This window comes from Akanthomyces muscarius, chromosome 4 (assembly GCF_028009165.1).
Source record: "Akanthomyces muscarius strain Ve6 chromosome 4, whole genome shotgun sequence".
NCBI classification, from domain to species: Eukaryota; Fungi; Ascomycota; class Sordariomycetes; order Hypocreales; family Cordycipitaceae; genus Akanthomyces; species Akanthomyces muscarius.
This window is the reverse complement of record NC_079244.1, coordinates 4,051,061-4,073,162: the sequence shown is the minus strand read 5'-3', so window position 1 is coordinate 4,073,162 and position 22,102 is coordinate 4,051,061. Positions and strand designations below refer to the sequence as shown.

Below are 22,102 nucleotides of genomic sequence, written 5' to 3'. Positions count from 1 at the left end.
GGACCTTCTTGGTATAGTATGCAGGCTTTGATACGGGCGGCGCGTGGTCGCGGGCATGCTGGCGCTTGTGCCGCTGCGCAACGCATCACTAGTCTTTGTATCGCTCGCCGAAGCCGATCAACTCTCTCAAGGATATGGGTGCCAACTGGAGGAATTGCCGAAACGGGAGGCGAATGTGAGATTCACGTTTTTAAATTACTCAACAAAGCTAAAACCTCTTAGCCGGGCACGACAAGCTCATTCGCGCCGGATTTCTACGACAGGTAGGGCCCCTCATACCTGTTCGCAAGCAGTAGCTGAACTGACTTCCGCAGTCTCAAGCAGGAATATTTCATCTTCTCCCGTTGGGCCTTCGCGTGCAAAAAAAGATTGAGAAACTTATTGATAGGCACATGGAGTCCGTTGGTAAGTTAGCCCTTTCTGACCGGCACAGACCCCTACTAAATTTGGCATTAGGAGCATCACGGCTCTCTTTGTCTACCATTACCTCTGAAGAACTATGGAAAAAGAGCGATCGTTTGAATAGTGTTGCTCCAGAGGTAAGATAATTAGCTCCTGGATCCCCATGGCGCCTAACTTGTGACAGCTCTTTCGCCTCAAAGACCGCAAAGAAGTTTCGCTCATGCTTTCTCCAACACATGAGGAGGAGATCACAACCTTGGTCGCAAACACGGTACAATCGTACAAAGACTTACCTTTGCGACTGTATCAAATTAGTAAGTCATCTGAAGTGGGAACATATATCATGCTAACACCATATAGCCAGAAAATATCGTGATGAGATGAGGCCGAGGCAAGGATTGCTGCGTTCTCGCGAATTCGTCATGAAAGATCTGTATACCTTTGATGTCTCTCAAGAAACTGCCATTGAAACATATGAGCAGGTTCAAGCAGCCTACAAGGCCATTTTTGATGAGATGAAAGTTCCAATCCTCGTTGCCGAAGCTAGCTCAGGTGATATGGGTGGAAATCACAGCCACGAATACCATCTCGCTGATGCAACTGGGGAAGATACCGTTGCACATTGCAACAGCTGCGGATATGCAGCAAATGACGAAGTCGCAAAGTCCCGGTCTAAATCGCAAGATGCTCTCGACACGACTGCGCCATCAAGCTACGGGTTGTGGAGAGGAATTACCAAAGACCGGAATACCCTGATCAATGCTTGGTATCCCCAAAGCGATGGCAGTAGTCTCAATCTCCATGCTATCAAAGATGTGGTTCCGGAACTGGACACAAGCGTACACGACCCTTTGCCGCTTTGGGATGTCGCAGTTGACAGCCCTGACACTGCGCTGGTGAATATTGTCGACGGCCGGCTTGCAACCAGCTTTGGCAAAATGCATCCCGAGTTGCCTCTTCTCCCTGAAGAGCTGCGAGATGATTTCGTTGGTCCTCAATTCTCCACAAGCACTGCTGCAAGTGGTGAAGCATTGGATTTGCTGGCCCTGGCTGAAGGGGATGGCTGTCCCCGATGCGAATCCGGAATCCTCAAAATTCACCGAGCACTAGAGCTTGGACATACTTTCTATCTGGGCACCCGCTACTCCAAACCCCTCGATGCCCTCGTGTCGCTACCTGACAAGCCCTCACAGCCGGTTCCCATCCAAATGGGCTGCTTTGGCATTGGCGTGTCACGGATTTTCGGCGCTGTTGCTGAAAACAGAGCAGACAGCAGGGGCCTCACTTGGCCCAGATCCATTGCTCCATACGAAGTTGCTGTTATTCCTTCTTCCGCCGCCAACGACGAGACGCTCGCCTTCTTCGACTCGCTCACGAGTGGCGGGTCGCTTGATGCAGTGCTTGATGACCGAAAGAAAGCTTTTGGGTGGAAGATGAAGGACGCCGATATGACTGGCTACCCAGTCGTCGTTATTCTTGGTAAAGCTTGGAGGGAGCGCGGTGTCTGCGAGGTTCAATGCAGAAGCCTCGAGCTGAAGCAAGAAGTCGCTGCATCAGAGCTTCCCCAGTTTTTAGAGCAGCTTCTGCGGAAGCTGTAGGAACCTCCAGACGAGCGTTTCTCGGAAACTTGTATTATGTATATTACATGTAAAAGCACTATAAATGATGAAGTCTAGACTACAATGCAATCCACCTGTTTGCTGTTGTTGTTGTTGTTGTTGCAGTCGGTGAACGTTGAAGCTGGGAACAGTGTGGGTCTGGCTCGTTGCAGCGCCAAAATATCGACGGCTCCTGTGGTGGGGTTGTTCGCCGCCTCTGCATCCCACCTTCAAGTCACCAAACCACAGTCAATATGTCGTCAGGCGAGGGGCAAACAGGTATTGAAGCTCCATGACGCCGGAAAGGACCTGCTGATCCCATAAGCGGCTCTAACAAACTATGTGCGACAGTCAACCTCGACACCCTCGAGCCGCAACAGCTCGCCCAAGTCAAGAAACAGCTTGACGAGGAGCTCGAGCACCTGACCTCGTCGTTCTCGCAACTCCACGGCGCGCAGGGCAAGTTCAGAGAATGCTTGCGATGCGTGAATAGTCGATCTGAATCATCGAAGAGTAAGTTTCAGATCGCGCTCGGTCACTGCGCCGACAAGGACATGGCGGTCACGAGCCAGCCAGGCGGCGAGGGAACATGCGCTAATGTGGATGATTGTACGAGTAACAGATTCGAACGAAGTCCTGGTTCCACTTACCAACTCCCTATACGTCCGAGGCGAATTAACGAATACCGAGACGGTTCTCGTGGACATTGGCACCGGCTTCCTTGTGGAAAAGGTAACCCAACGAGATGGCCCACCAAGATGGAGGCGCGTTTGCTAACGAAGGACGTCAGAAATTAAAATCGGCGGCGAACTTTTACGAAAACAAGATCAAGGAGCTGACAAACAGTCTGAAGGAGCTTGAGGCCATTGTTCAGCAGAAGCAGATGAACGTGCGGACAATTGAAGAAGGTCCGAAAAGCAGCCCACGATCTTCCATGTCATTTGCTAACACGACAATGCAGTACTGCGACATAAAATGATGGCACAACAACCCAGTCAATCTCAATAATAATTTTATGTACAAGAAGACGAGTAATATACTTCGTTTGCATACCGTGCTCTGCTCTCTCAAACTTGCAACTCTGCGATGGCGGTTTGCACTGAAAATATACATTCCAGGAATCTTCCCAAACGCTTTTCAAGCGAGTCCTCTCCAGGCCATAGTCGAAGGAGGAGGCCTTCCTCGAACCCCCTCGACGATTCTCCTCCCTTGCGGTCGCTCAGAGCCTCCTCCCAATGAATGCCATACACGGAGACGGACCAGCTCAGGCGGTCCGGCTCTGCGCTGAGCGGCAGTCTAGCCCAATGCTGTGTTACAGCTGTCTCTATCTCATACGGTGTATCGCGATATTGAAGTCTCGCACACGTTTTGACTTGAAAATTGCTCGACAGATGAGCCAGATCTCGCCGTGTCGGCGTCTGCCATCTAGGGAGCTTGAAATGGCGCGTAACTTCATCGGCATCTTTGCTCGATGTGCCGGGCTCCATGTTACCAGTGGTTTCGTCGAGTTTGAAAACAAAGGATCGCGCAAATTTGGCCGTTGCTTCAGGCAGTTGGCCGCTTTTGTCGCCAATGAAGCTTGGGCGAGAGTCGACTCGCACATTCCAGTCGACATGCCTACAGCAATCAAACAGTCAGCAACACTGGCTGCTAAAATACTGTTCTCCCGCATGTTGTCGAACTCACATATCTGGAGCTGAAATGATCCAATCCAGAGGAGGGTGGCCTTCTGCTTCGGTACATCTTGACGAGGCTGCCCTGGCGATTCCATCCTCGTCTTGTATGTCTGCAGAGACTGTTTGCTTGTCTATATCAAATCGGACAAGATAGTGCAACGCTACTGCAGCTTTTTTTTTGAGTGATGTCGTTGTTTTGTAGAATTGAAGAAAGAAATTTGTCGGCGATCTCGATATTGGAAAATCTGTTATCTTTCGTCAGAAGTGTGTTTATCACATCATGCATAGTACTGGACGTACTCTTTTTGGATGGTCGCTCCCCTTCCACGACTCGAGTATAAACCAAGAGCGGATTTAAATTCTTCTAGTGACAAGAGATTTCCAACAGCCTTTCGCTTTGCCAAAATGTTGAGATGCCCGAAATTGATTTGCATTTTTAAGCACGGCAGAGCCACCAATGTCTTCAAGGATGGTGGCAATGCCGTCGTAAATTGGGCAACTAAGCCGTTGACAGCGTGTCCAGGATAATATGAACTGTGGCTAGAGCCTTCAACAACGGGTCGTTTACCGGTTTCGAAACTGACTGTCACCTCTTGGTCATCTTTGGGCGACTGTACGAAGTAGAGGGCTGTCAATGACTCCTTTGACAGCCGCATGTCGTGTATTTTCTGATTGATAGTGTTGAGTGCAGCTTGGAGCGGTCCGGCATTAGTAGACCAGACATCGAGAAACGTTTCCGAGTCTTCTCCTCTGGTGATCCAGACTTTGTTGTCTCTGCGCACATCGTCGAGAACGGCGAGGTCGCTCAAGGCCCTCGGCACGAGACTATCACCAGGAATTACCAATCGCACCTAGATATATCGTGTCAGCCTTAGTTATTTATTTCGCGGTAAATCATACTTGAATTAGATCTTGTCTCGGCGGCGGCGCACCTAAGTACTCGATATGTGATAGATACCTCGCATTTTGGCGTTGTATGTCGACCATTCTTTGTGCAGAAGCCATGGTATCACCTTTCCCAAACCTGTCCGTGAGGGGTCTTTTGTCCCGCAGTGCTGTGAATTTTTTGGGAGGCGACTTTCTTGGAAGGTCTTTCTTGTTTCTGCTGGTTATAGGTGTGCTGTAGCCTGCACCTCGGCCATGGCTTGAGCCGCCGCGTTGGTCGTTTTTCTTTCCCTTTAAGGCCATAATAGAGCTGAAAAATGGTGGAGTTGAGGACTGAAAGTTGGTTCCGCTATTCCAGCGATGCGTTGTTTTCCTTATGTATTTGAGAAGCTGCCGGCTCCTGCCAGCTGGCGGCCGTTGCAAACGGAGAAAGAGCTTCAGAATACCGGTAGTCCAGGATCACATCGCAAGACACCGATTCACTTACACTCTCTTGCCGTACTTATGCCTAAATCCTTACATCGAGCAAGAATTAAATTCGTTCCCACACGCTTCTGTCAAAAAGCTGTTTCGGGCCCTTTCACAAGCTGACAAAAACAGGACGGCGCTCTAATAGAAATGACATTCGCTATTATCAATAAAGGTCTGACAATTTATTCCTTCCAGAATTGTAAATCACTCCTCTGTCGTAGTTATATTTGCATCAGCCTTTCCAATTCTCTCTCCTACCCATTTCCCCTTATTATTATTTTTGGATTACTCGAGTCGATGGGTAGCCCTTTCTTGGCTGTTCCCTGCCCTCGCCGCTCATATGCACGTATCGGGGGTATGCGCCTAAGTGCACAGCTCGCCCGACGCGTCTTCTAGACGCGTAAAGTGGCAGGCGCTAGGTGATGTCAATTACTGGTAACTGGCGGAGTGACAAGTGCCAGCACCTCGCTAACACATTCTGCGACGTAGCCAATGGCCTCGATGCAGGACCAAGTCAACGACAGCGAGTCTCGGGCTCAGCGCAAGCGACCAGCGCAAGGGGTTTTACGCGACGATTCCGATGACGAGCTTGGAACCGCCGATATTCCGTGGGAATGGATCTACCAAGACGATGTTGTGCCACGAGATGATAACGAAGAGGGCGAACGCAAGCGACGCAAAGTGGCTGGCAATCCAATCGTCGGGGCTCGTCTTGGCGCATTCGAGTGCCGCATCGGCGACACAGTGCTTCTCAAAGCCGACGGTTCCAATGAAGCTTGGGTGGCCATTATCTGCGAATTTGTTAAAGACGATGGCGAAGGCGACAAAGCAGCCAACTTTATGTGGTTCTCCACGGAAAAGGAAATCCGCAACAAGGACAAAAAACGCAGCGACTTCTATTGGAACGAGTTATATCTTTCTCCGTCATGGGATGTGAACTCCTTGGCCTCAATAAACGGCAAAGCCAGAGTCATGTCGCTAGACAAGTTTCTTTCTCGACACCCCTCGGGCAAAATTCCTCGAAGCTCCCCCGAACATGGCAAAACATTTGTGTGTAGACGCGGCTGCAATACGAGAACAGCCACGTACACGAATGAATTTCTCTGGGAGGACATCTATAGCGGCGCCGATGATCTCTTCGGCCTCATGGATATGATCGAGAAAGACACTAAAGCAACCCGGAGGAAACGGCGAGCGAAAAGCCCAGAACCAGGCGACAGCGTGTATTTTCCACCTCAGACACCAAGAAAACAGCGCACGCCAGTAGCTACAACGCCTCACTCTCGGGGGCGCACCCCACGAGGCGCAGGCAAGAAGCTGGAGTTTACACCGTTGGCAATGCGAAAGCTGTCGCCAAGCAATATTGACTCTTCACCGTTTCAAATAGCCCGGTCACGGCTGCATGTATCCGCCGTTCCTGCCAGCCTACCGTGCCGCGAGGGCGAGTTTTCTCTTGTTTACTCGCATCTTGAAGCGGCGATCACCGAAGGTACAGGAAACTGCATTTATATTTCTGGCACGCCAGGCACCGGCAAAACGGCGACCGTTCGAGAAGTGGTTTCCCGTCTAGAGGACGCCGTGGTCTCCGATGAGCTAGATGATTTCATCTTCGTCGAAATCAACGGCATGAAGATTACAGATCCCCATCAGTCATATACACTTCTGTGGGAGGCACTGAAGGGACAGCGCGCAAGTCCAACGCAGGCATTGGATCTATTGGAGCGCGAGTTCAGCAATCCTAGTCCGCGGCGTATTCCCTGTGTGGTCCTAATGGATGAACTGGACCAGCTAGTCACCAAGAACCAAGCTGTCATGTACAATTTTTTCAACTGGCCAACCTTGCGACACAGTCGTCTCATTGTACTGGCAGTCGCCAATACCATGGATCTGCCAGAGAGAACACTAAGTAACAAGATCAGCAGTCGTCTTGGTATGTGCTCACTTACAATTACAAGCTGCTTTTCCTAACTTGTGCCTAGGCCTCACGCGCATCACTTTCCCTGGTTATACTCACGACCAGCTGATGAAGATTATACAGTCACGTCTAGAGGGCGTGCCAGGAAACATTGTAGATGGAGACGCGGTTCAATTCGCTAGCCGAAAGGTTGCTGCCGTTAGTGGTGATGCTCGACGAGCCTTGGATATTTGTCGACGAGCTGTCGAGCTCGCCGAGGTCGACGCGCCACCCGATCCGTCTACACCAAGCAAGAAAGCCCCCGGGGGCGATACGGCGGAACTATCACGCCGCGGCCGCGTTACTATTGCCACTATCAAAAAGGCCATCAACGAGGCCACCTCAAATCCCATCCAGCAACATCTACGCGGTCTACCACTCACCAGCAAACTCCTCATGGCGGCAATGCTGCTGCGAATCAGACGAACCGGCCTTGTGGAAACAACGTTTGGCGAAACGCTCGACGAACTACAACGCGTGTCTGCGTATGCGCCGCGGGCCCCTTCCGGCATGTCTCAGATCCTCGGCAGTCACGCCAAAGGCGCTGGTCACGGCGGCGCGCATCAGCGTCACACTGGGCGGCCTGGCTATGTCCACACAGCTGCGCTTGATCTTGTAGCCGCGGGTCTCATCAATTTGGAAGCTCAGCGAGCAGAGAGGAGCAGCAAGCTGCGACTGGCGATTGCTGACGATGAAGTAAAAATGGCGCTTCGAGAAGATCCAGAGCTCCGTGCACTGGGCATCGGTATATAAATTGTATGATTATGAAAAGGGAAATAGAAATACACCGTTGAGGCATGTGGTATCATTATTGCTTTTGGTCTCCCATGCTAGTCTAAAATTTGCGTCGTCCGAGCGATGGCGTCCACTGAAGGGGATGTGTCTCCTCAGAGGCGTTCTCGTCTTGTTTCCATATTTTGACTATTCGACTGTTAGTGGATGCAGGTATTGTTGCCAGGGGATGTGCTTACTTGTCTTGTCAGCCTCACCACAGATCAGACGCAGGCCAGAGCGATCAAATGTTGAGCTCATGAGACCAGCTTCTGCATCAAGAGAGCCAGGCTGAGCTGTGGTATCGAGAGCCTGGAATCTGTGCCCAGATCTCCAATCCCAGAAGCTCATGGAGCCATTATCGCCTAAATTTCACAAATTAGGTTTGTTAAGTAAAACAGATACAGGAATGAAGCATACCTCCAGAAAATAACACATTATTTTGGTTGACACTCATAGTATTGATGATGGCATTTTGGCCTTCGAAATTTTGCATGAAGGCACCCTCGGGGCATTTCCACTGCTTGATGCTTCCCGTGCTGCCGCTGGCGAACGTAAACTCTTCGGGGTGCACGGCGAGAGCGCGGACACCCTTTTTGTGGTGTGTGAGGACACCCATGGCCTTGCCGGCAGCAAGGTCCCAGAGGCGAACCGTCGAATCGAGAGACGCGCTGATGACCTGAGGGTCTGCCTCCTGGCACTGGACATCCGTCACAGTGCCCGTGTGGCCGGACAGAACGTGGATATTGCTTCTGGTGCGCATGTCCCACACACGAGCCACGCCGTCACGGCCACCAGTCACCAGTACATCGAGGGTAGGGTGCAGCGAGAGCGTGTAGACGCCGCTCAGGTGGCCGTGGTAATGGCGGATGACTTTGTTGGTTTCGAGGTCCCAGCACTTGACCATCTTGTCCTCGCCGCAGGAGAAGAGGTACGGGTGCCGCGGCGACACGGCGAGGCCACGCACGGTGCTGATGTGGCCAGTGAGGGTGAGCTTCAGACCGCCCGTCGCCATGTCCCAAATCTTGATGGTGCGGTCTCCAGCGCCACTGGCGAACCACTTGTTGCCAGGCTCGACAGCCAGCGCGCGCACCCAGCCCAGATGGCCGGAGATGACGCGCATCAGCTTCCACGGCGGATGCCACTCAGGCTTCACTTGTTGTATTGTGTTGGCGCCAAGAGCGCCAGTCCGGGTCGTCAAGCTCGTATTTTGTTGCTGTGATGTATTTCCGCCAGCGGCCGCTGATCCGGGTCCTTCGAGGAGCTTCTGAGGCTGGCCGGGCCGCTGCGCGACAACCATGGACTTGGAGGCGGCGCCCTTCTTCTGCGGCTTGCCAGGCTGCTTGGCGGCAAGGGAAGGCGGCAGCGTTTCGGAGCTGGCGTACTCGGTCTGGAAGCGGCGCTTCATCACGGCGTCGTCGAAGTCGTCGGCGACCTTCTGGCGCTTTCCAGCAGCGCCAGGGCGGTCTTGCGTAGCTGCTTTCGCGCGCGAGTAGAGTTGTCGGGCGGCAGTGGAATTTTGCGCAATCATGGCGCTGAGCTGCAGGGCATCCTGCGGGACTTGTGGTGTCTCCATTGTCGATACGGCCGATGGGGTCAATTGGCTGTGACCGATGATTGTTGGCGAGATGCTGGAGATTAAGAGCTGGAGCCCGAGAAAACCTGGGTAGACGTTTGGCGCGCCAGACAATTTGAGTGGGTCACCCAGACACGGCCTAGCACATCGGCGCTCACTTGTCCCATTCGACATCAGTTACTCGGGGCATTTAAAATCGGAATGTTATGAGCTTTTGTGGCGCGGAAAGAAGGTTTGCATTTGGTCGTATCACGAACATCTAAGTGTCCCCATGTGCTGGAAGGAATAGGATCGCTCTCAACGAGCGCCTCGTCCTGTCACCAGAACTACGGCCAACTAACGTTACTTCAATAGGCCAACTTTTTGGGTGACAACCACAAGATTTTTCAGCCTTGACCAGACAGTCGTTTGTATTGACACTTTTCTTTGTTTGACCAATTTACAGCTTCCATCTCTGTAGGGCTGGTTGGCGCGAGGCTGACTTACCATCACCCAAGACCCCGTCACAAATTGATAAGTGTCAGGGAAGAGAAGATGACAATGCCTCTCTACTCGGCACATAATAGGCTATTATAATTTTGCGTTATCAGTTTAGGTTGTTGCCGTCCCACCCACCACCTTCGGACCGTTCCAGCCACTGTGCGCAGAATTCGAGGTAGTCATTGATGAGACCGAAATCGGCACATTGGGATAGATGGATAGATAGAAATCCCCAGCATCACATGAATCACCGCTAATCAATTATCCTTATATATAAGGAATGTAAATATTGGAATTTGCTTGACATAACATCACTGCTTTGTAGGTGGAAGCCAACGCGTTCTGGATGCCTGGTGGGGCGCCGTCATATCGTTGCGCCACCCAAGCTTCCATCGAGCTTCCTCTCGAACATCTCACTCTTCTACAGTAGCATCAAAATTCTGAATAATTACGACCCTGAAATATCAGAAGCCATAGCCATGGCCGATGAGAACGATAAGTTCCCTTTACATACGGCTGCGCGCGAGCGCCGAGGTACAAATTATGTTGACTACCATTTCTTTAACTGCCTGCTAACAAGCTTAACAGTCGCCGTCGCCGAAGGCTTGCTCAAGGTACAGGCTGCGGGATACCATTGACGCGAAATTTGCGCTGACATTTTCTTCTTGTTTCTGGAAAGACAAGCCCCAAACTATCGCAGAAGAAGGATGACGACGGCCGTTGTGCGATCCATTGGGCGGCATCGTCAAACAGCTTGGATATTGTCGTCATGCTAGCGAACCAGTCGTCCTTTGATCCAGACGTACAGGTATGCCTGTTTTTAGCCATTTCTTACTCCCTAGGTCTGCTCCTAAAACGTCGCATAGGATGAAAGCGGCTGGACACCGCTCATGATTGCCGCCAGCGTCCCCGAGAGCGAAGACGTCATCAAGGTGCTCCTCAGAGCCGGCGCCGACATGAACGAAAAGAGTTGCGTCTTTTCCACATCTCCCGCCTCGCAAAAACACGCATAGCTAACATGGCTCTTATTCTTTTGTTCTGCAGACAACAGCGGCCAGACTGCCCTGCACTTTGTCGCCTCCAAGAAGAACCTGGACACCGCCAGGCTGCTGCTCGAGCACAAGGCCTCCACGCGCGTCAAGGACCGCCGCGGGCAGTACCCGCTGCACCGCGCGGCCGCCGTCGGCTCCGTCCCCATGTGCCTCTTGCTGCTGAAGAAGCTCAGCCCCACGAACCCGCAGGATGTCGAGGGCTACACGCCGCTGCACCACGCCGTCGCCGAGGGGCATGGAGATACCGCGGTGGCGCTGCTCAAGCAAGGCGCGGACGTAACAGTCAAGAACGCAGACGGCGAGCTGCCGCTGGATCTGGCGCCTGACAAGGAAATACGTACGTATATCCTACGAGCGGCCGAGCGAGAGGGAATCGAGTTGGAGGGCCAGTGAGAAAAGAGGAACATCATGGGATATAGTCGTCTTCGATGATTTAAAGGAATTATGATTAGAAGAAAAAATGTGACTTTACAAAAGCAGCGCCTGATTCTACATGCAAAAGGGAGAAGAGAAACTCGTCCCTACATTGGCCCGGTTGGCGTCTTCTATTTCATTGTCTGCTCGACAAGCTCGCGGTACATGGCCTTGAGGTCCTGCACATCCGAGCGCAGCTCCTCCACCAACTCGCTCTTCTCGCCCAGCATTTCCAGCGTCGTCTGGTACCGCGCGTCGAGCTCGCCCACCTGCTCCTGCAGGTCCGGTACGCGCGCCGACGCCGTCTTGGCCTCTTCCAGCTCCTTCATCAGTCCGACCATGTCGGTGCGCGCCTCGTCGCGCTGGTTGCACACGCGTGCCATCTCCTCCTTGGCGGCCACCTTTTCGGCTTCCAGCCGGCGGATCGCGGCGCTCATGCGCTCGACGAGCTGCACGGAGGGGCCCGCGGCGACTGTTGACATGGAAATCATGTCCGGGGCCGGCTGGCGCGGGGACGAAGGAATGGTATCGTCCATGCCCAGCAGGCCGCCGTTCTCCGCATCCTCATCCACGGCGGGCGGCGAGAGCGGGTGGTTGCTACCAAGCTCGCTGGACTGCGGGAAGGGCGAGAAGGGAGCCGGGGGGGCGCCCCCGGCGCCAGGATTCGGGCTCGCTGGGGCCAGGCGGAATGGCGGCTGGGCCGACGGTCGTCGTGAGCGTGGGCGGGCATCTGTATCGGGGATGCTGCCCGACAATGGCGTCGTGCGTTGGCGGTACGGAAGAGGCAGGCCGCCTAAGCTGGCAAGGTCGGTGCTAAAGGTGCGAGAGATGTTGCCGGGGACCGGCGACTCAGGCCTGCTATCCATCTTGTCCACGCGAACGGCATCTTCTGTCCACTCGGTTTGCTGCGCGGCAAAGTCGCGGCTCTTTGTGCGCTGCTCTCTCTCAAGGTCGGAGCGGGCTTGGTCGAGCGCCTCCTCAGTGGCCTTGGACGACGTTTTTAGCGCGGCGAGTTCGTTGCGGACGTTTTCGAGCTGCTCCCTTGTCTTGGTCAGAGCAGGCTGGACATCTTGCAACTCTTCGTCGAGCGTTCTAGCCCGTGTCGTCGAGTCACGGGCCTTCTTCCGCATCTCAGACTCGCGTTTTTGTGCCTCGTCTCTCTCCTTTTCCAGGTTCGACAGCTTGGCTAGAAGCGAAGACTCCATCGACTGCCAGTTGCTGCTCGCGGACGCATACTGTGATTGCAAGGTCTCAATCTGGCGAAGCAGTTTCACCTGCGCTTCGCCGCCGGAACCTGACGTTGCCTCTTCGGCCTGCGTGCGCATCATCTCGAGCTTTGTCTCCATAGCTTTCATCTCAACTCGCAGCTCATTCTGTGCAGAGCGCCCACGCTCGACTGCACGGTCCAGCTTTTCGCTCCACTCGATGCGGTCTTGCTCGGCCTTTTCCTCAAGCGTTTCTTTTTCGGCGCGCAATGCCGCGTGACTTTCCTCTTGAGTCTTGAACTTTTCCCGCTCTGCAGCGAGGGTCTTGCTGAGAGTCGCAGCCTTGCTAGCCTCGTCCGTTTTGGTTTTGAGATCGCGCTCGAGCTTGCGAACCGTCTCGTCTCGTGTCGTTTTCTCCTTCTTTAGACTATCAATCTCTTTTTGCAGACCGGCAGTTGCCTTGCGCATTTCTTCCTGTCGTTTTTCCTTTTCTTCGCTACTGTTTAGCCGCGTGCGCAGTGCGGCGGCATCGGCGGCAGCCTTCTCCTTGATTTTGTTGAGTTCTCCATTCTGCTTCTCTGAGTCGGCGAGTTGCTGTCGTAGCTTCTTGATTATGGTTCGGTATTTCTGCTCTCCGGTGGCAAGCTTCTGGCCCTCTTCCATGAGCAGGGCAATCTTTTCGTCCTTTCCAGCGAGTTTGCTTTCCATGCTGCCAGAAGGAGCAGCATTAGCGGCCTTCTGAGCAGATTCGGCAGCTGACTTGGCTAGGTATTGCAGCTTGGATTCTAATGAATCTATTCTCTCAACGTATTCCTGAACCTCTTGCTGGTGGTTTATTTTTAATTGCTCAATCTCGTTGGGCGAGACTGTGGCACCCCCATCCTCTGTCTCCGGCGCAGCAGAGGTCTCTTGGTCAGGGGCTCCGGCTGCAGGCTCAGCAGATGTTGGTGCATGCGAGTCTGTTTCAGCTACAGCTTCTTCACCCTCAGCATCAGTCTGCGCAGGCTCCTCAGCTGTCGTCTCAGGTGTGAATTCAGCAGCCTCTATGGTCTTGGTCTTGTCTGTGGATTTTGTGGCCTCCTTCTCCGGTTCGGTAACGGCAGACTCAGAAGTAGAAACATCCTCTTTATCGGCAGCCCTCGAATCAGTCGACTTTCTTTCCATGGATGGCCGACTCGAATTGTCGACGGAGCTACGCGGAGAGCCCCCGGCCTGCGCTGCTGCCTTGCCAGCCATGGCCTTTGCTAGTCTGGCCTGTAGCCTATCGTTGGCTCGATTATTCGAGGATGAGCGGGAAGCATCTATCATTTCGGCATTTTAGTCAAATATCAACCACGAATTCGCGCCTGCTGTCGCTCAGAGAATGGTGCCTTACTCGGACTGGCCTTGGCTGCCGCAGGCACAGCGCTGGCCGGTGTCGGCGCCTGCATCTGCGGCTGAGGTTTAGGCTGCTGCTGTGTCTTTGGCGCATTGCTGCCGCCATCCTCTTCAGTGAGGATGTTGTCAAGGCGCGACTCGACGCCCGCAACGGCCTGCGACAGGAACGAGCCCCATCTCGACGAAGACTTGTTTGGCGCGGCCATGGCGGGTGTGCAAGGCGAAGTTGCAGTGTTATGTTTCTAGACCCCGCTCCTCCGTTCGTTTATGGTATTGTTCCTTGGTTCTTCGTCGTCGTCGAGAGTAGGATCGCCGTCGTCGTCGTGACTTCGTAAGCCATCCCCCCCTTGGTAGACCCAAGCCCCCTTCCTGTCTCTGGCGTTCGATTGTTGGACCCCGGCGCGAGAAGAGGGTCCTAACTCGCAGGGCAAGGGGCTAATCGGAAATGAATCGTGATATCAAAATGTCGTAAATAAACCCGTGCGCGCTCGCTTCGCAAATAGAGTACCAGGTCGCCAAATTTATCGCCAAAAAGCTGGGGTGGGCTTGTGCAGGATGGCGCACGCCTTTGAAGCTGAGCTGGCCGCAAATGGGTCCATGTGTGGGTTGTTACGTATGTAGGTCGCTTGAGCAGGCCGCGCCACCAAAGCCGTTGACGGCCGTACCCGCTACGTAAAGCAAGAAAGATTATTTGGCGTTCAAGAATGGCTCTGCTTCACGCTCCTAGTATTGACTTCTGTCCTTCTTGACTATTTGCAGAAATGCAATACAGAGGGACAGAAGGAAAAAGAGTCACGACTTTCTAGCTGCTTGACAAGTGCATTCTCACCCAACCTGAATACGAGGTTTATACCACAAGGCTGCCGAAAACACCCCTCATTAACCAGGCACTCTTCACAAATAAATTCAATGCACGTAGATCGAGACATTTATGAGCCATCGCAGTGGCGCATCCTGAGTATTCATCGTCACTATAAGCTATAAGAAAAGACACATACTGTAACTATTGTATCCTTGTAAGAAGTCGTCCCATTTCAAATAATCTCGCATCAAGACCAGATAATCCAAAAAAGCTTCCGTATCAGAGGGGGTATATATCGCCGCTATCTTATTTCCATAACACTTATATATCTTGCCACATGGTATCAACAAGTCACAATACAATTTATAACATCAGACATTAAAAGCATAAATCCGAAAAAAAAAATCTGCAAGCCCTCCTCAATCACCCGGTAATCTTCTTCCACCAGCTCGTCCGTACAGGTGGCTCGATAAACGCCGAGTTGCGGCGACTGGTTTGGCGGTCCTCGCTTGCATCAGATGGGGGCACGCGGCGGTCGCGTTGGCGCTCTTCCTTTCTGGCACGGCGGCGTCTCTCGTCGTCGGCCTCGTCAGCCGTAGCCTCGCCAGCTTGCTTAGCACGACGGCGAGCGCGTCGAGCGTCACGCCGGGCTTGGTCATCTTCCGCATCTCCACCACCATCTGGTGGTGGAGGCGCATCTGAGTGCTCCTTTACCCAGGAGGACGTGCCTGAATGAGGCCAAGTCGTGCCGTTTTTATTCTTGTCGCGACGGCGGTCCTTGTGCGGGTATACCTGTTCGTCATCGTTTGGCTGACGGCTGCTCTTGCGTTTGCCACCACCCTCTTCAGCGGTGGAGCGAGCTTCGCGGCGAGCGTCTCGGCGACGTCGACGCTCGCCTTCGTCCTCAGAGCCATCTACCTGGCGCGACTTGCGACGCTCCTTCTTGATGTCGCGCTCGGTATCCTGGTTCTCCCTTTCGGCCGCGATGGCTGCAGCTTCCTTCTCCTTGCGTTGGCGACGGCGTTCTGCTCGGCGGGCGTCGCGATCCTCGACATCGCGGCGCTCCTCCTCCTCACGTTTGCGGGCACGGCGCTCAGCACGACGTGCCTCCTTGTCATCCAGCTTGGGGTCTTCTTCGCGCTTACGCGTTCTATCGCGGCGAGCGTCGTCTTTGGAGCCTTCGCTACCGCCATCCCGCTTGCTCCTGCGACGGCTATCGCGATCAGTCTCCATGGCTTCGCCGTCGTCCGTAACTTCCGCTTTGCCCTTGGACATCAAACCGCTAAAGAGGCCGGAAAACCCAGACTTCTTGGCAATGGAAGTACCACGCTTCAGGGGCGTTTCCGTGGGGCCACCGGCATCAACCATGACTATATCCTCATCTTGGAGCTTTCTGCTACGGCGACGGTCTGCCCTCGCCGTGTCTGCATCGAGAGCGCCACTCATGGAAATGTCTGCATCAGCGCGGCTGGAGCGTTTCTTGCTGGAAGACTTTCCAACACCCAGAATTTTGGCTGCCTTGGCCGACATCTCTGGCGGCTCCTCGGGTGGTGGTGAGGCAAGACCATGGCCCCCGAGGGAATGACGGCGCGAAGAGTGGCTGCCATTGGCCTTTCTGTCGCGTGTGGACATCGATCGCGAGATGGGAGGTGTGCTAACAGCAGCGGAGCCGCGCGATTTGGAAGGCGTCTTGGAGGGCTTTTCGTCGCCCTTGTCCGACCCGGACCCCTTTGAGGAGGATTTCTCGCCAGCTCGCTTCGACGACTTATCAGTCTTGGACTTGGATGATCGGCGCTCTTCTTTGCGCTCCTCTCTGGTGCGCTCCTCCTTGCGTTCGTCCTTGCGATATCCCGAGGTGCCCCAAGCGCCCCAAGACGACGAGCCGTCGCGGTTGATCTTGGGGCGGTCTTTCTTGGAAGACCTTTCAGGTGGCGGCGTCAGCGGTGCGTCGGGAACGGGGGGCGGGGGAGGAGGAGGAGCTTCGTCATGAGACTTGTGTTTGCTCTTCTTGCTCTTTTTCTTCTCCTTGGGGCTCATGTCAGTAGTGACAAAATCTAGGTCGTCATCGTCGATGGGAAAGCTTCCGGGGAGGTCTGCTTCCTTGCGGCTCTTCTTGGACGAAGAAACAGGAGGCTCAACAACCTCTACACCTTTGGACTTCTTCTTCCTCTCTTTCCTATCCTCGTCTTTGGGTGGAGACGGCGGAGGCGGGGGTACCAAAATAGCTTCTTCTTCCTCCTGAGCAGCTTCGAAAGACTTGAGTTTATCGGCAATTTTGCCCCCGACAGGCTTGCGCTTCATGGAAGCAGCCTCATTTGACTTAGAAAGGGGCGTCGCAGCAATTTCCTCCATGGCATCTTCCAGAACTATGGATGAGTCAGCAGGTGTAATTTCGTCGTTGACAGGGATCGTGTGTTGGGGTAATCTGGGGTAGACAGGGGGTTGTAGATTGCAACATACCTTTTTTGGACTTTTTGGCCGAAGAGACGCCCCAAAAGTTAAACGCGTCATTCGTCGACTTGTCCTGGGGCGAAGACAGGAGCTCCTCAATTTCATCTGGCTTGAGATCTTCGGAAGGTCGCGGAGGTTCAGAATCAGCGTTCTTAGACTTCTTCTTCTTCTCTTTTTCCTTCTTCTTCTCTTCCTTTTCTCTCTCCTTCTGTCTCTCCTTTTCCTCCCTTTCCTCGATTTCTTTCTTCTCAGCCTCCTCTCTTTCCCTCTCCTTCTCCCTCTTTTTCTCCTCTTTTTCTCTCTTTTTCTCCTCCTTCTCCTTCTTCTCTTTTTCCTCTCTCTCTCTCTCTTTCTCTCTCTCCTCTTCCTCCTTGCGCTCCTTTTCTCTTTTCTTTTCTTCCTTCTCCCTCTTCTTCTCCTCTTTCTCCTTCTTCTCAGCCTCTTCTCGCTCTCTCTCTCGTTCCTTTTCCTTTTCCTTCTCTTTCTCTTTCTCCTTGGCTTTAGAGCTCTTCTTGGACTTTTTGGCAGCTTCTTCCTCGGCCTCACGCGCCGCTTGCTCCTCAGCCTCACGAGCAGCTTGCTCTTCGGCCTCGCGAGCAGCCTGTTCTTCAGCTTCTTTGGCGGCTAGCTCTTCGGCCTCTTTGGTTGTCTGCTCTTCGGCGCGCTTCTCAGCCTTTTCTGTAAGCAGGTTAAATTTTTCAGTGTCCTTCTTCGTAAGCTTGCCCTTCTTGGCCTTTTTGGCGACCAGCGCTGCCAGCTCTTCTTCCTCCTGCACAATTAGCGCCTGTTCTTCCTCTTCCTGTCGTAGCTTGTCCTCGGCTTCCTTGGCGACGGCTTCCTCAGCTTCGCGGGCGGCTTGTTCTTCGGCTTCCTTGGCGGCTTGTTCTTCAGCTTCCTCGGCTGCCTTGGCGGCTTCTTCGGCTTCGCGGGCCTCCTGTTCCGCTTTTTCCTTTTCGGCCTTCTTCTTTTCCTTTTCGAGCTTCTTGAGTTCCTTCGCGCTTAGCTTCGGCTCCTTTTCCTTGTCGTCTTTATCCTTGGATTTCGATTTCGTGTCGGTTTCTGCTTGTTTGTCCTCAGGTTCAGTAAGGTCCATTTTAGGGGTGAGAGGCACAGGGGGGGGCGGATCAGTCATGGGGTCCTTTTTGGCTCTTAATTTTCCTTTATTGGACATCGCTGTCCAGTATGAGGCGTCATCGTCAATGGCCCCATTAACCGTGGTCACCTCCTGCACGTTTGTAGATTGGTCTGTCTCACCAGTAGTATCAAGTAGATCGCTTGACTTATCCTTCTTCTTCTTGTCCTTCTTGGAAACGGTGCCCCAAATGTCGTCTTCGGCCTCGGCCGGTGGCTCCGTGGAAGTGTCATCAATCGCACCCTTCTTCTTATCCTTCTTGCCCGTACCAAAAGAACTGAAGAAGTCGTCGTCCTCGTCCTTGGGTTCGTCCTTTGAATCGGATTTCTTGTCTTGTTCGTCGAGATCAATCAAGTCGCCCTTCTTTTTCTTCTTGTCCTTTTTACCAGACGCAGCACCCCAACCGCCCCAAAGATCGTCTTCCTTGGGCTCTTCCTTTTTGGCTTCTTCTTTTGGTGGGTCGTCAAGCATTGAGGCTTTCTTCTTCTTTTTGTCCTTATCCTTTTTCGAAGTACTCAAGTTGCCCCAAAAGTCGTCGTCGTCCTTCTTTTCTTCGACAGGTTCGGGGTCTGGTTCAGGAATCTTGACAGGCTCAGGCTCCGGGTCTGGCTCGGCGCCCTTTTTCTTCTTTTTCTTGTCTTTCTTGGAAGTTCCCATTGTAGCCCAGAAGTCATCCTCTTCTTTCTTCTCTTCCTTCTTCTCCTCAACGGGTTCTGGCTCAGGTGTCAGCTCCGGCTCCTTCTTCTTGTCCTTCTTGCCGCCGAAGCTGTCCCAGAACTCATCGCCGTCGTCTGCCTTCTTGGTGTCTTCGGGAGGGGCTTCCGGCACTGGCTCAGGATCATCGAACAGGGCAGCCTTCTTCTTCTTTTTCTTGTCTTTTTTTGACACGGCGAAGCCCCAAGGGTCGTCATCCTTCTTTTCCGGTTCGGGTTCGGGTTCGGGTTCCTTTACAGGTTCGGATTTCGGTTCGGGTTCGGCGTCTTTCTTCTTCTTCTTGTCTTTCTTGGTCACAGCACCCCAAAAATCGTCGACAGGCTCGGGTTCCGCGGCGGGTGCAGGCGTCGGATCCGGAGCTGCAACATCCTCCGAGCCACTCTTCTTCTTTTTCTTGTCTTTCTTGGACGCGCCCCAAGTATCCCAGGCATCGTCTTCCTTCTTTACCGGCTCCGGCTCTGGTTCCGGCTCCGGCTCGACCACTTCGATGGCACCCTTCTTCTTTTTCTTGTCCTTCTTCGACGCCGGCATCATCCAGTCGTCGGCGGCAGGGGCAGCAGCTGCAGGCTCTGGTTCCGGCTCCGGATCATTTTTGCCCTTTTTCTTGGTAGTACTAGTACTCCAACCCCAAGGATCGGCATCGGGTTCCTTCGCCTTGGTTTCTTTTACCTCCTCGACAGGGCTCGCGCCCCAAGCACTAGTCGCCTTCTTCTTCTTGTCCTTTTTGCTGATAGAGGTAGTAAACCCGAAATCATCTTCCTCTTTCGAAGGAGACGTTTCGGCGGGCTTCTCTTCCGCTTCATCCAAGGCACCGAAGGAGAATGAGGTATCCGCCTTTTTTTTTGAATTCTTAGCGGTACCCCATGGATTTGTGTCGATGTCGTCCTTCTTTTCCGGAGGTGGCGCCCCATTGGCCCCGGCCCAGTCCCAGGAGTTGCCGCCAGTGTTCCATTTGGTACCCCATGAGCCGAAATTATTTTTTGTATCTGAAGCACCGAAATCAACGTCGAGCTTTCCGCCGTCGTCGCCGAGTTTGATCTCATGAAAGGCATCCCCGCCAAAGTCGGCGTCTGGAATCTTAGGGGCAGTATCTGCTTCGGCGTCGGCATCGGTGCCCTTTTTCTTTTTCTTCTTAGACTTGGCAGTGGTGAAATCACCCCAGTCGTCAGCAGGCTCGTCGCCGCCGTCGCCTTTGTTGTCTTTGTTATCATCACCGTCACCGCCAGCGCCTGCGCCAGCATCACCACCTGCGTCGCCGGCGTTGGTGCCGCCATCATCGCCGTTGGCTTTGTCCTCTTCCTTCTTGCCCTCGTCGCCCCAGCTGAAGCTGTTACTGTTGTTATTGTTGTTGTTACCACCAGCCTTCTTTTTCTTCTTGGCGGCTTGGGTCACATTTTCTAGCCATTCAAAGTCGATCGATGTGGAGGGCTTGGACGGGTCGGCGAACAGGTCGTCCGAAGAGTTGCGTTTTCGCCGAGAGGCCGCTGGTGATGGCGATACCGCTCCGCCGTCTGGCGTAGAAGGTTGCTGGCGGACAGCATAACTAGAAGAAGAATCAGTGCAAGCTGCAGCCGCCGCAGCCGCTTCCGTTTCTTTTTCTTCGTGAAGATGTCGTAATCTGCGATGCCAAGAAGGCGAGATATCGGGAAGAATGAGATGCCTTTCTTTAGAGGCACCGGTGTACGATGTATTCTAACCATGATCTCGGTCAGTAAAGATTGGGTGGTTAGAAGAGTAGGTTCATGGCAAGCAGCTCATTAGCGCCACGGCTAGCCACAACGAAGCAATTGAGTCTGGCAGGGCCAACTCTGCAGAACGCGAGCTCGTCAATGAGGTAAGACTGCACATACATGGTTTGAATGCCTATTGATTATCCAGGCACTGGAAATAAGTTGCAGTTGCCGGCGCAAGGACGCCTCATCCCAACCAGTCGTCGTCGAGGTCTTCCTCGAAGGGCAAGCAACTGCGCCTCCTCTCAGGCTTTCGGCGAAAGCCAAGACAGCGGCCGCAGCCATTTTTCAAGTCGTAGCTCGTATTATGGCAGGCCAGCGTCAAACTCATGGAAGCTACCGGGGCGAGATGGGAGTCGCAGGAAGTCGTAGTCGACGGGTGTGTTGCGAGTTGGAGGAGGGGTGTCGGCGGGACGAGACGAGCGCTAGGCGTTGGCGCCGAGCAGATACGCGAACAGATGAACAAATCTGATTTGCAAGGCAATGTTGTCGCTTCGTCTTCTGCTGTCGTCGGCGTCGCTCGCGGTCTGAATTAATGGTCGATGGAGAGGTAATAGAGGCCGTTACGGTCGTCAAGTGCTGCAAATCGAATAAAACAAAGCCGCTGCGGGAGAATGGACGGGTATGATGGTGTAACAGGAGCAAAAGCGCAGGGGCAGGACAAAAATCTGCAGCGCTGGTCCACGCGATCCAGAAGCCACAGGTCTGGTATGTGGTACGATTTGAGAAAAGAATGCCGCGGGATGAAGTCGAGAGGCGGCTTTTTCTTGGTAGAGGCGAGAGCTCCCTGTGGCTCTCAGTCTGGCGGTGGAGGGAAAATGGAGAGTGGAGGGCGGCCGGGTAGATGTGGGACACTTTTCTGGGACTTTTTTTTTTTCGTCCTGATGAATTCCACTCGGATAAGATAGCCAAATAGCTTTTTGGGCGGGTGATGTATTTAGGATGGGTTAGACCGTCGTGGTCTTGTCGCAGGGACTCCCAGCCACCGGGGGATAGCGCTGGAGCGGTTGCGGGACACTAGCGACTTAGTCCTGGCTGAGAAGAGGAGTCGGTCCCGGAAACGCTGTGGATTTGATTTGATTTGCCTTGGTCACGACAGCCTTTTTTGTCTTTTATTTGCTGTCGCTTTCTCGTGAGTTTCGGCGGTTGATTCTGGTGAGCCTGTGTTGCGTGGGTCTCAATGTCGGCCCAGAGGATGCCCGTACCAGGACGGCCTTGTCTTGTTAAGATGACCCCAAGCACACGATACAGAATCCAAGCAACATCCAGGGTTATATCTACCCAGGTTCAGTTCTTTGGGGTCAAGCGATATTCGTCATGTCCTCCCTAGATATTCGTCGTGTCCTCCCTAGAGTCAAAGAGGAATCCAGTTGCCACAGGGGAAAGGGAGTGCAAAAGGCGATCCCGTGCAG

At 53.5% G+C, this 22,102-nt stretch overlaps 8 protein-coding genes across 10 annotated transcripts; 3 read left to right on the top strand and 5 right to left on the bottom strand.

Annotated features, from left to right (window-relative positions):
* Positions 1 to 18: 18 nt before the first annotated feature.
* LMH87_012071 (uncharacterized protein) lies at positions 19 to 3,008 on the top strand (the record flags this gene model as incomplete). 3 transcript variants are annotated; one of them, XM_056201318.1, is made up of 11 exons in its annotated part: positions 19 to 175; positions 223 to 263; positions 315 to 405; positions 457 to 539; positions 587 to 716; positions 763 to 1,996; positions 2,250 to 2,279; positions 2,326 to 2,513; positions 2,623 to 2,732; positions 2,791 to 2,908; positions 2,962 to 3,008. In XM_056201318.1, 11 exons carry the CDS (start codon positions 19 to 21, stop codon positions 3,006 to 3,008), a joined length of 2,229 nt encoding a protein of 742 aa, XP_056053082.1. The 3 variants fall into 3 exon arrangements, with proteins under 3 accessions (XP_056053082.1, XP_056053083.1, XP_056053081.1); XM_056201317.1 differs by lacking the exons at positions 2,250 to 2,279; positions 2,326 to 2,513; positions 2,623 to 2,732; positions 2,791 to 2,908; positions 2,962 to 3,008 and having other exon boundaries at positions 763 to 2,000; XM_056201316.1 differs by lacking the exons at positions 19 to 175; positions 223 to 263; positions 315 to 405; ... (1 more) ...; positions 587 to 716; positions 763 to 1,996 and having other exon boundaries at positions 2,255 to 2,279; positions 2,352 to 2,513.
* Positions 3,009 to 3,067: 59 nt separating this feature from the next.
* On the bottom strand, positions 3,068 to 3,487 carry LMH87_012070 (uncharacterized protein; the record flags this gene model as incomplete). Its single annotated transcript, XM_056201315.1, has 1 exon — positions 3,068 to 3,487. One exon carries the CDS (start codon positions 3,485 to 3,487, stop codon positions 3,068 to 3,070), a length of 420 nt encoding a protein of 139 aa, XP_056053080.1.
* A 325-nt stretch (positions 3,488 to 3,812) lies between these two features.
* Positions 3,813 to 4,663, bottom strand: LMH87_012069 (uncharacterized protein; the record flags this gene model as incomplete). The annotated part of the gene is made up of 3 exons (XM_056201314.1): positions 3,813 to 3,921; positions 3,977 to 4,527; positions 4,577 to 4,663. 3 exons carry the CDS (start codon positions 4,661 to 4,663, stop codon positions 3,813 to 3,815), a joined length of 747 nt encoding a protein of 248 aa, XP_056053079.1.
* An 861-nt stretch (positions 4,664 to 5,524) lies between these two features.
* Positions 5,525 to 7,739, top strand: LMH87_012068 (uncharacterized protein; the record flags this gene model as incomplete). Its single annotated transcript, XM_056201312.1, has 2 exons — positions 5,525 to 6,962; positions 7,012 to 7,739. 2 exons carry the CDS (start codon positions 5,525 to 5,527, stop codon positions 7,737 to 7,739), a joined length of 2,166 nt encoding a protein of 721 aa, XP_056053078.1.
* An 82-nt stretch (positions 7,740 to 7,821) lies between these two features.
* On the bottom strand, positions 7,822 to 9,333 carry LMH87_012067 (uncharacterized protein; the record flags this gene model as incomplete). The annotated part of the gene is made up of 3 exons (XM_056201311.1): positions 7,822 to 7,907; positions 7,958 to 8,122; positions 8,178 to 9,333. The coding sequence occupies 3 exons, from the start codon at positions 9,331 to 9,333 to the stop codon at positions 7,822 to 7,824; spliced, it is 1,407 nt and encodes a 468-aa protein (XP_056053077.1).
* Positions 9,334 to 10,292: 959 nt separating this feature from the next.
* On the top strand, positions 10,293 to 11,258 carry LMH87_012066 (uncharacterized protein; the record flags this gene model as incomplete). Its single annotated transcript, XM_056201310.1, has 5 exons — positions 10,293 to 10,347; positions 10,402 to 10,427; positions 10,493 to 10,621; positions 10,680 to 10,782; positions 10,858 to 11,258. The coding sequence occupies 5 exons, from the start codon at positions 10,293 to 10,295 to the stop codon at positions 11,256 to 11,258; spliced, it is 714 nt and encodes a 237-aa protein (XP_056053076.1).
* A 152-nt stretch (positions 11,259 to 11,410) lies between these two features.
* LMH87_012065 (uncharacterized protein) lies at positions 11,411 to 14,067 on the bottom strand (the record flags this gene model as incomplete). Its single annotated transcript, XM_056201309.1, has 2 exons — positions 11,411 to 13,785; positions 13,860 to 14,067. The coding sequence occupies 2 exons, from the start codon at positions 14,065 to 14,067 to the stop codon at positions 11,411 to 11,413; spliced, it is 2,583 nt and encodes an 860-aa protein (XP_056053075.1).
* Positions 14,068 to 15,086: 1,019 nt separating this feature from the next.
* LMH87_012064 (uncharacterized protein) lies at positions 15,087 to 20,975 on the bottom strand (the record flags this gene model as incomplete). Its single annotated transcript, XM_056201308.1, has 5 exons — positions 15,087 to 17,029; positions 17,124 to 17,231; positions 17,661 to 18,173; positions 18,369 to 20,652; positions 20,811 to 20,975. 5 exons carry the CDS (start codon positions 20,973 to 20,975, stop codon positions 15,087 to 15,089), a joined length of 5,013 nt encoding a protein of 1,670 aa, XP_056053074.1.
* Positions 20,976 to 22,102: the final 1,127 nt, after the last annotated feature.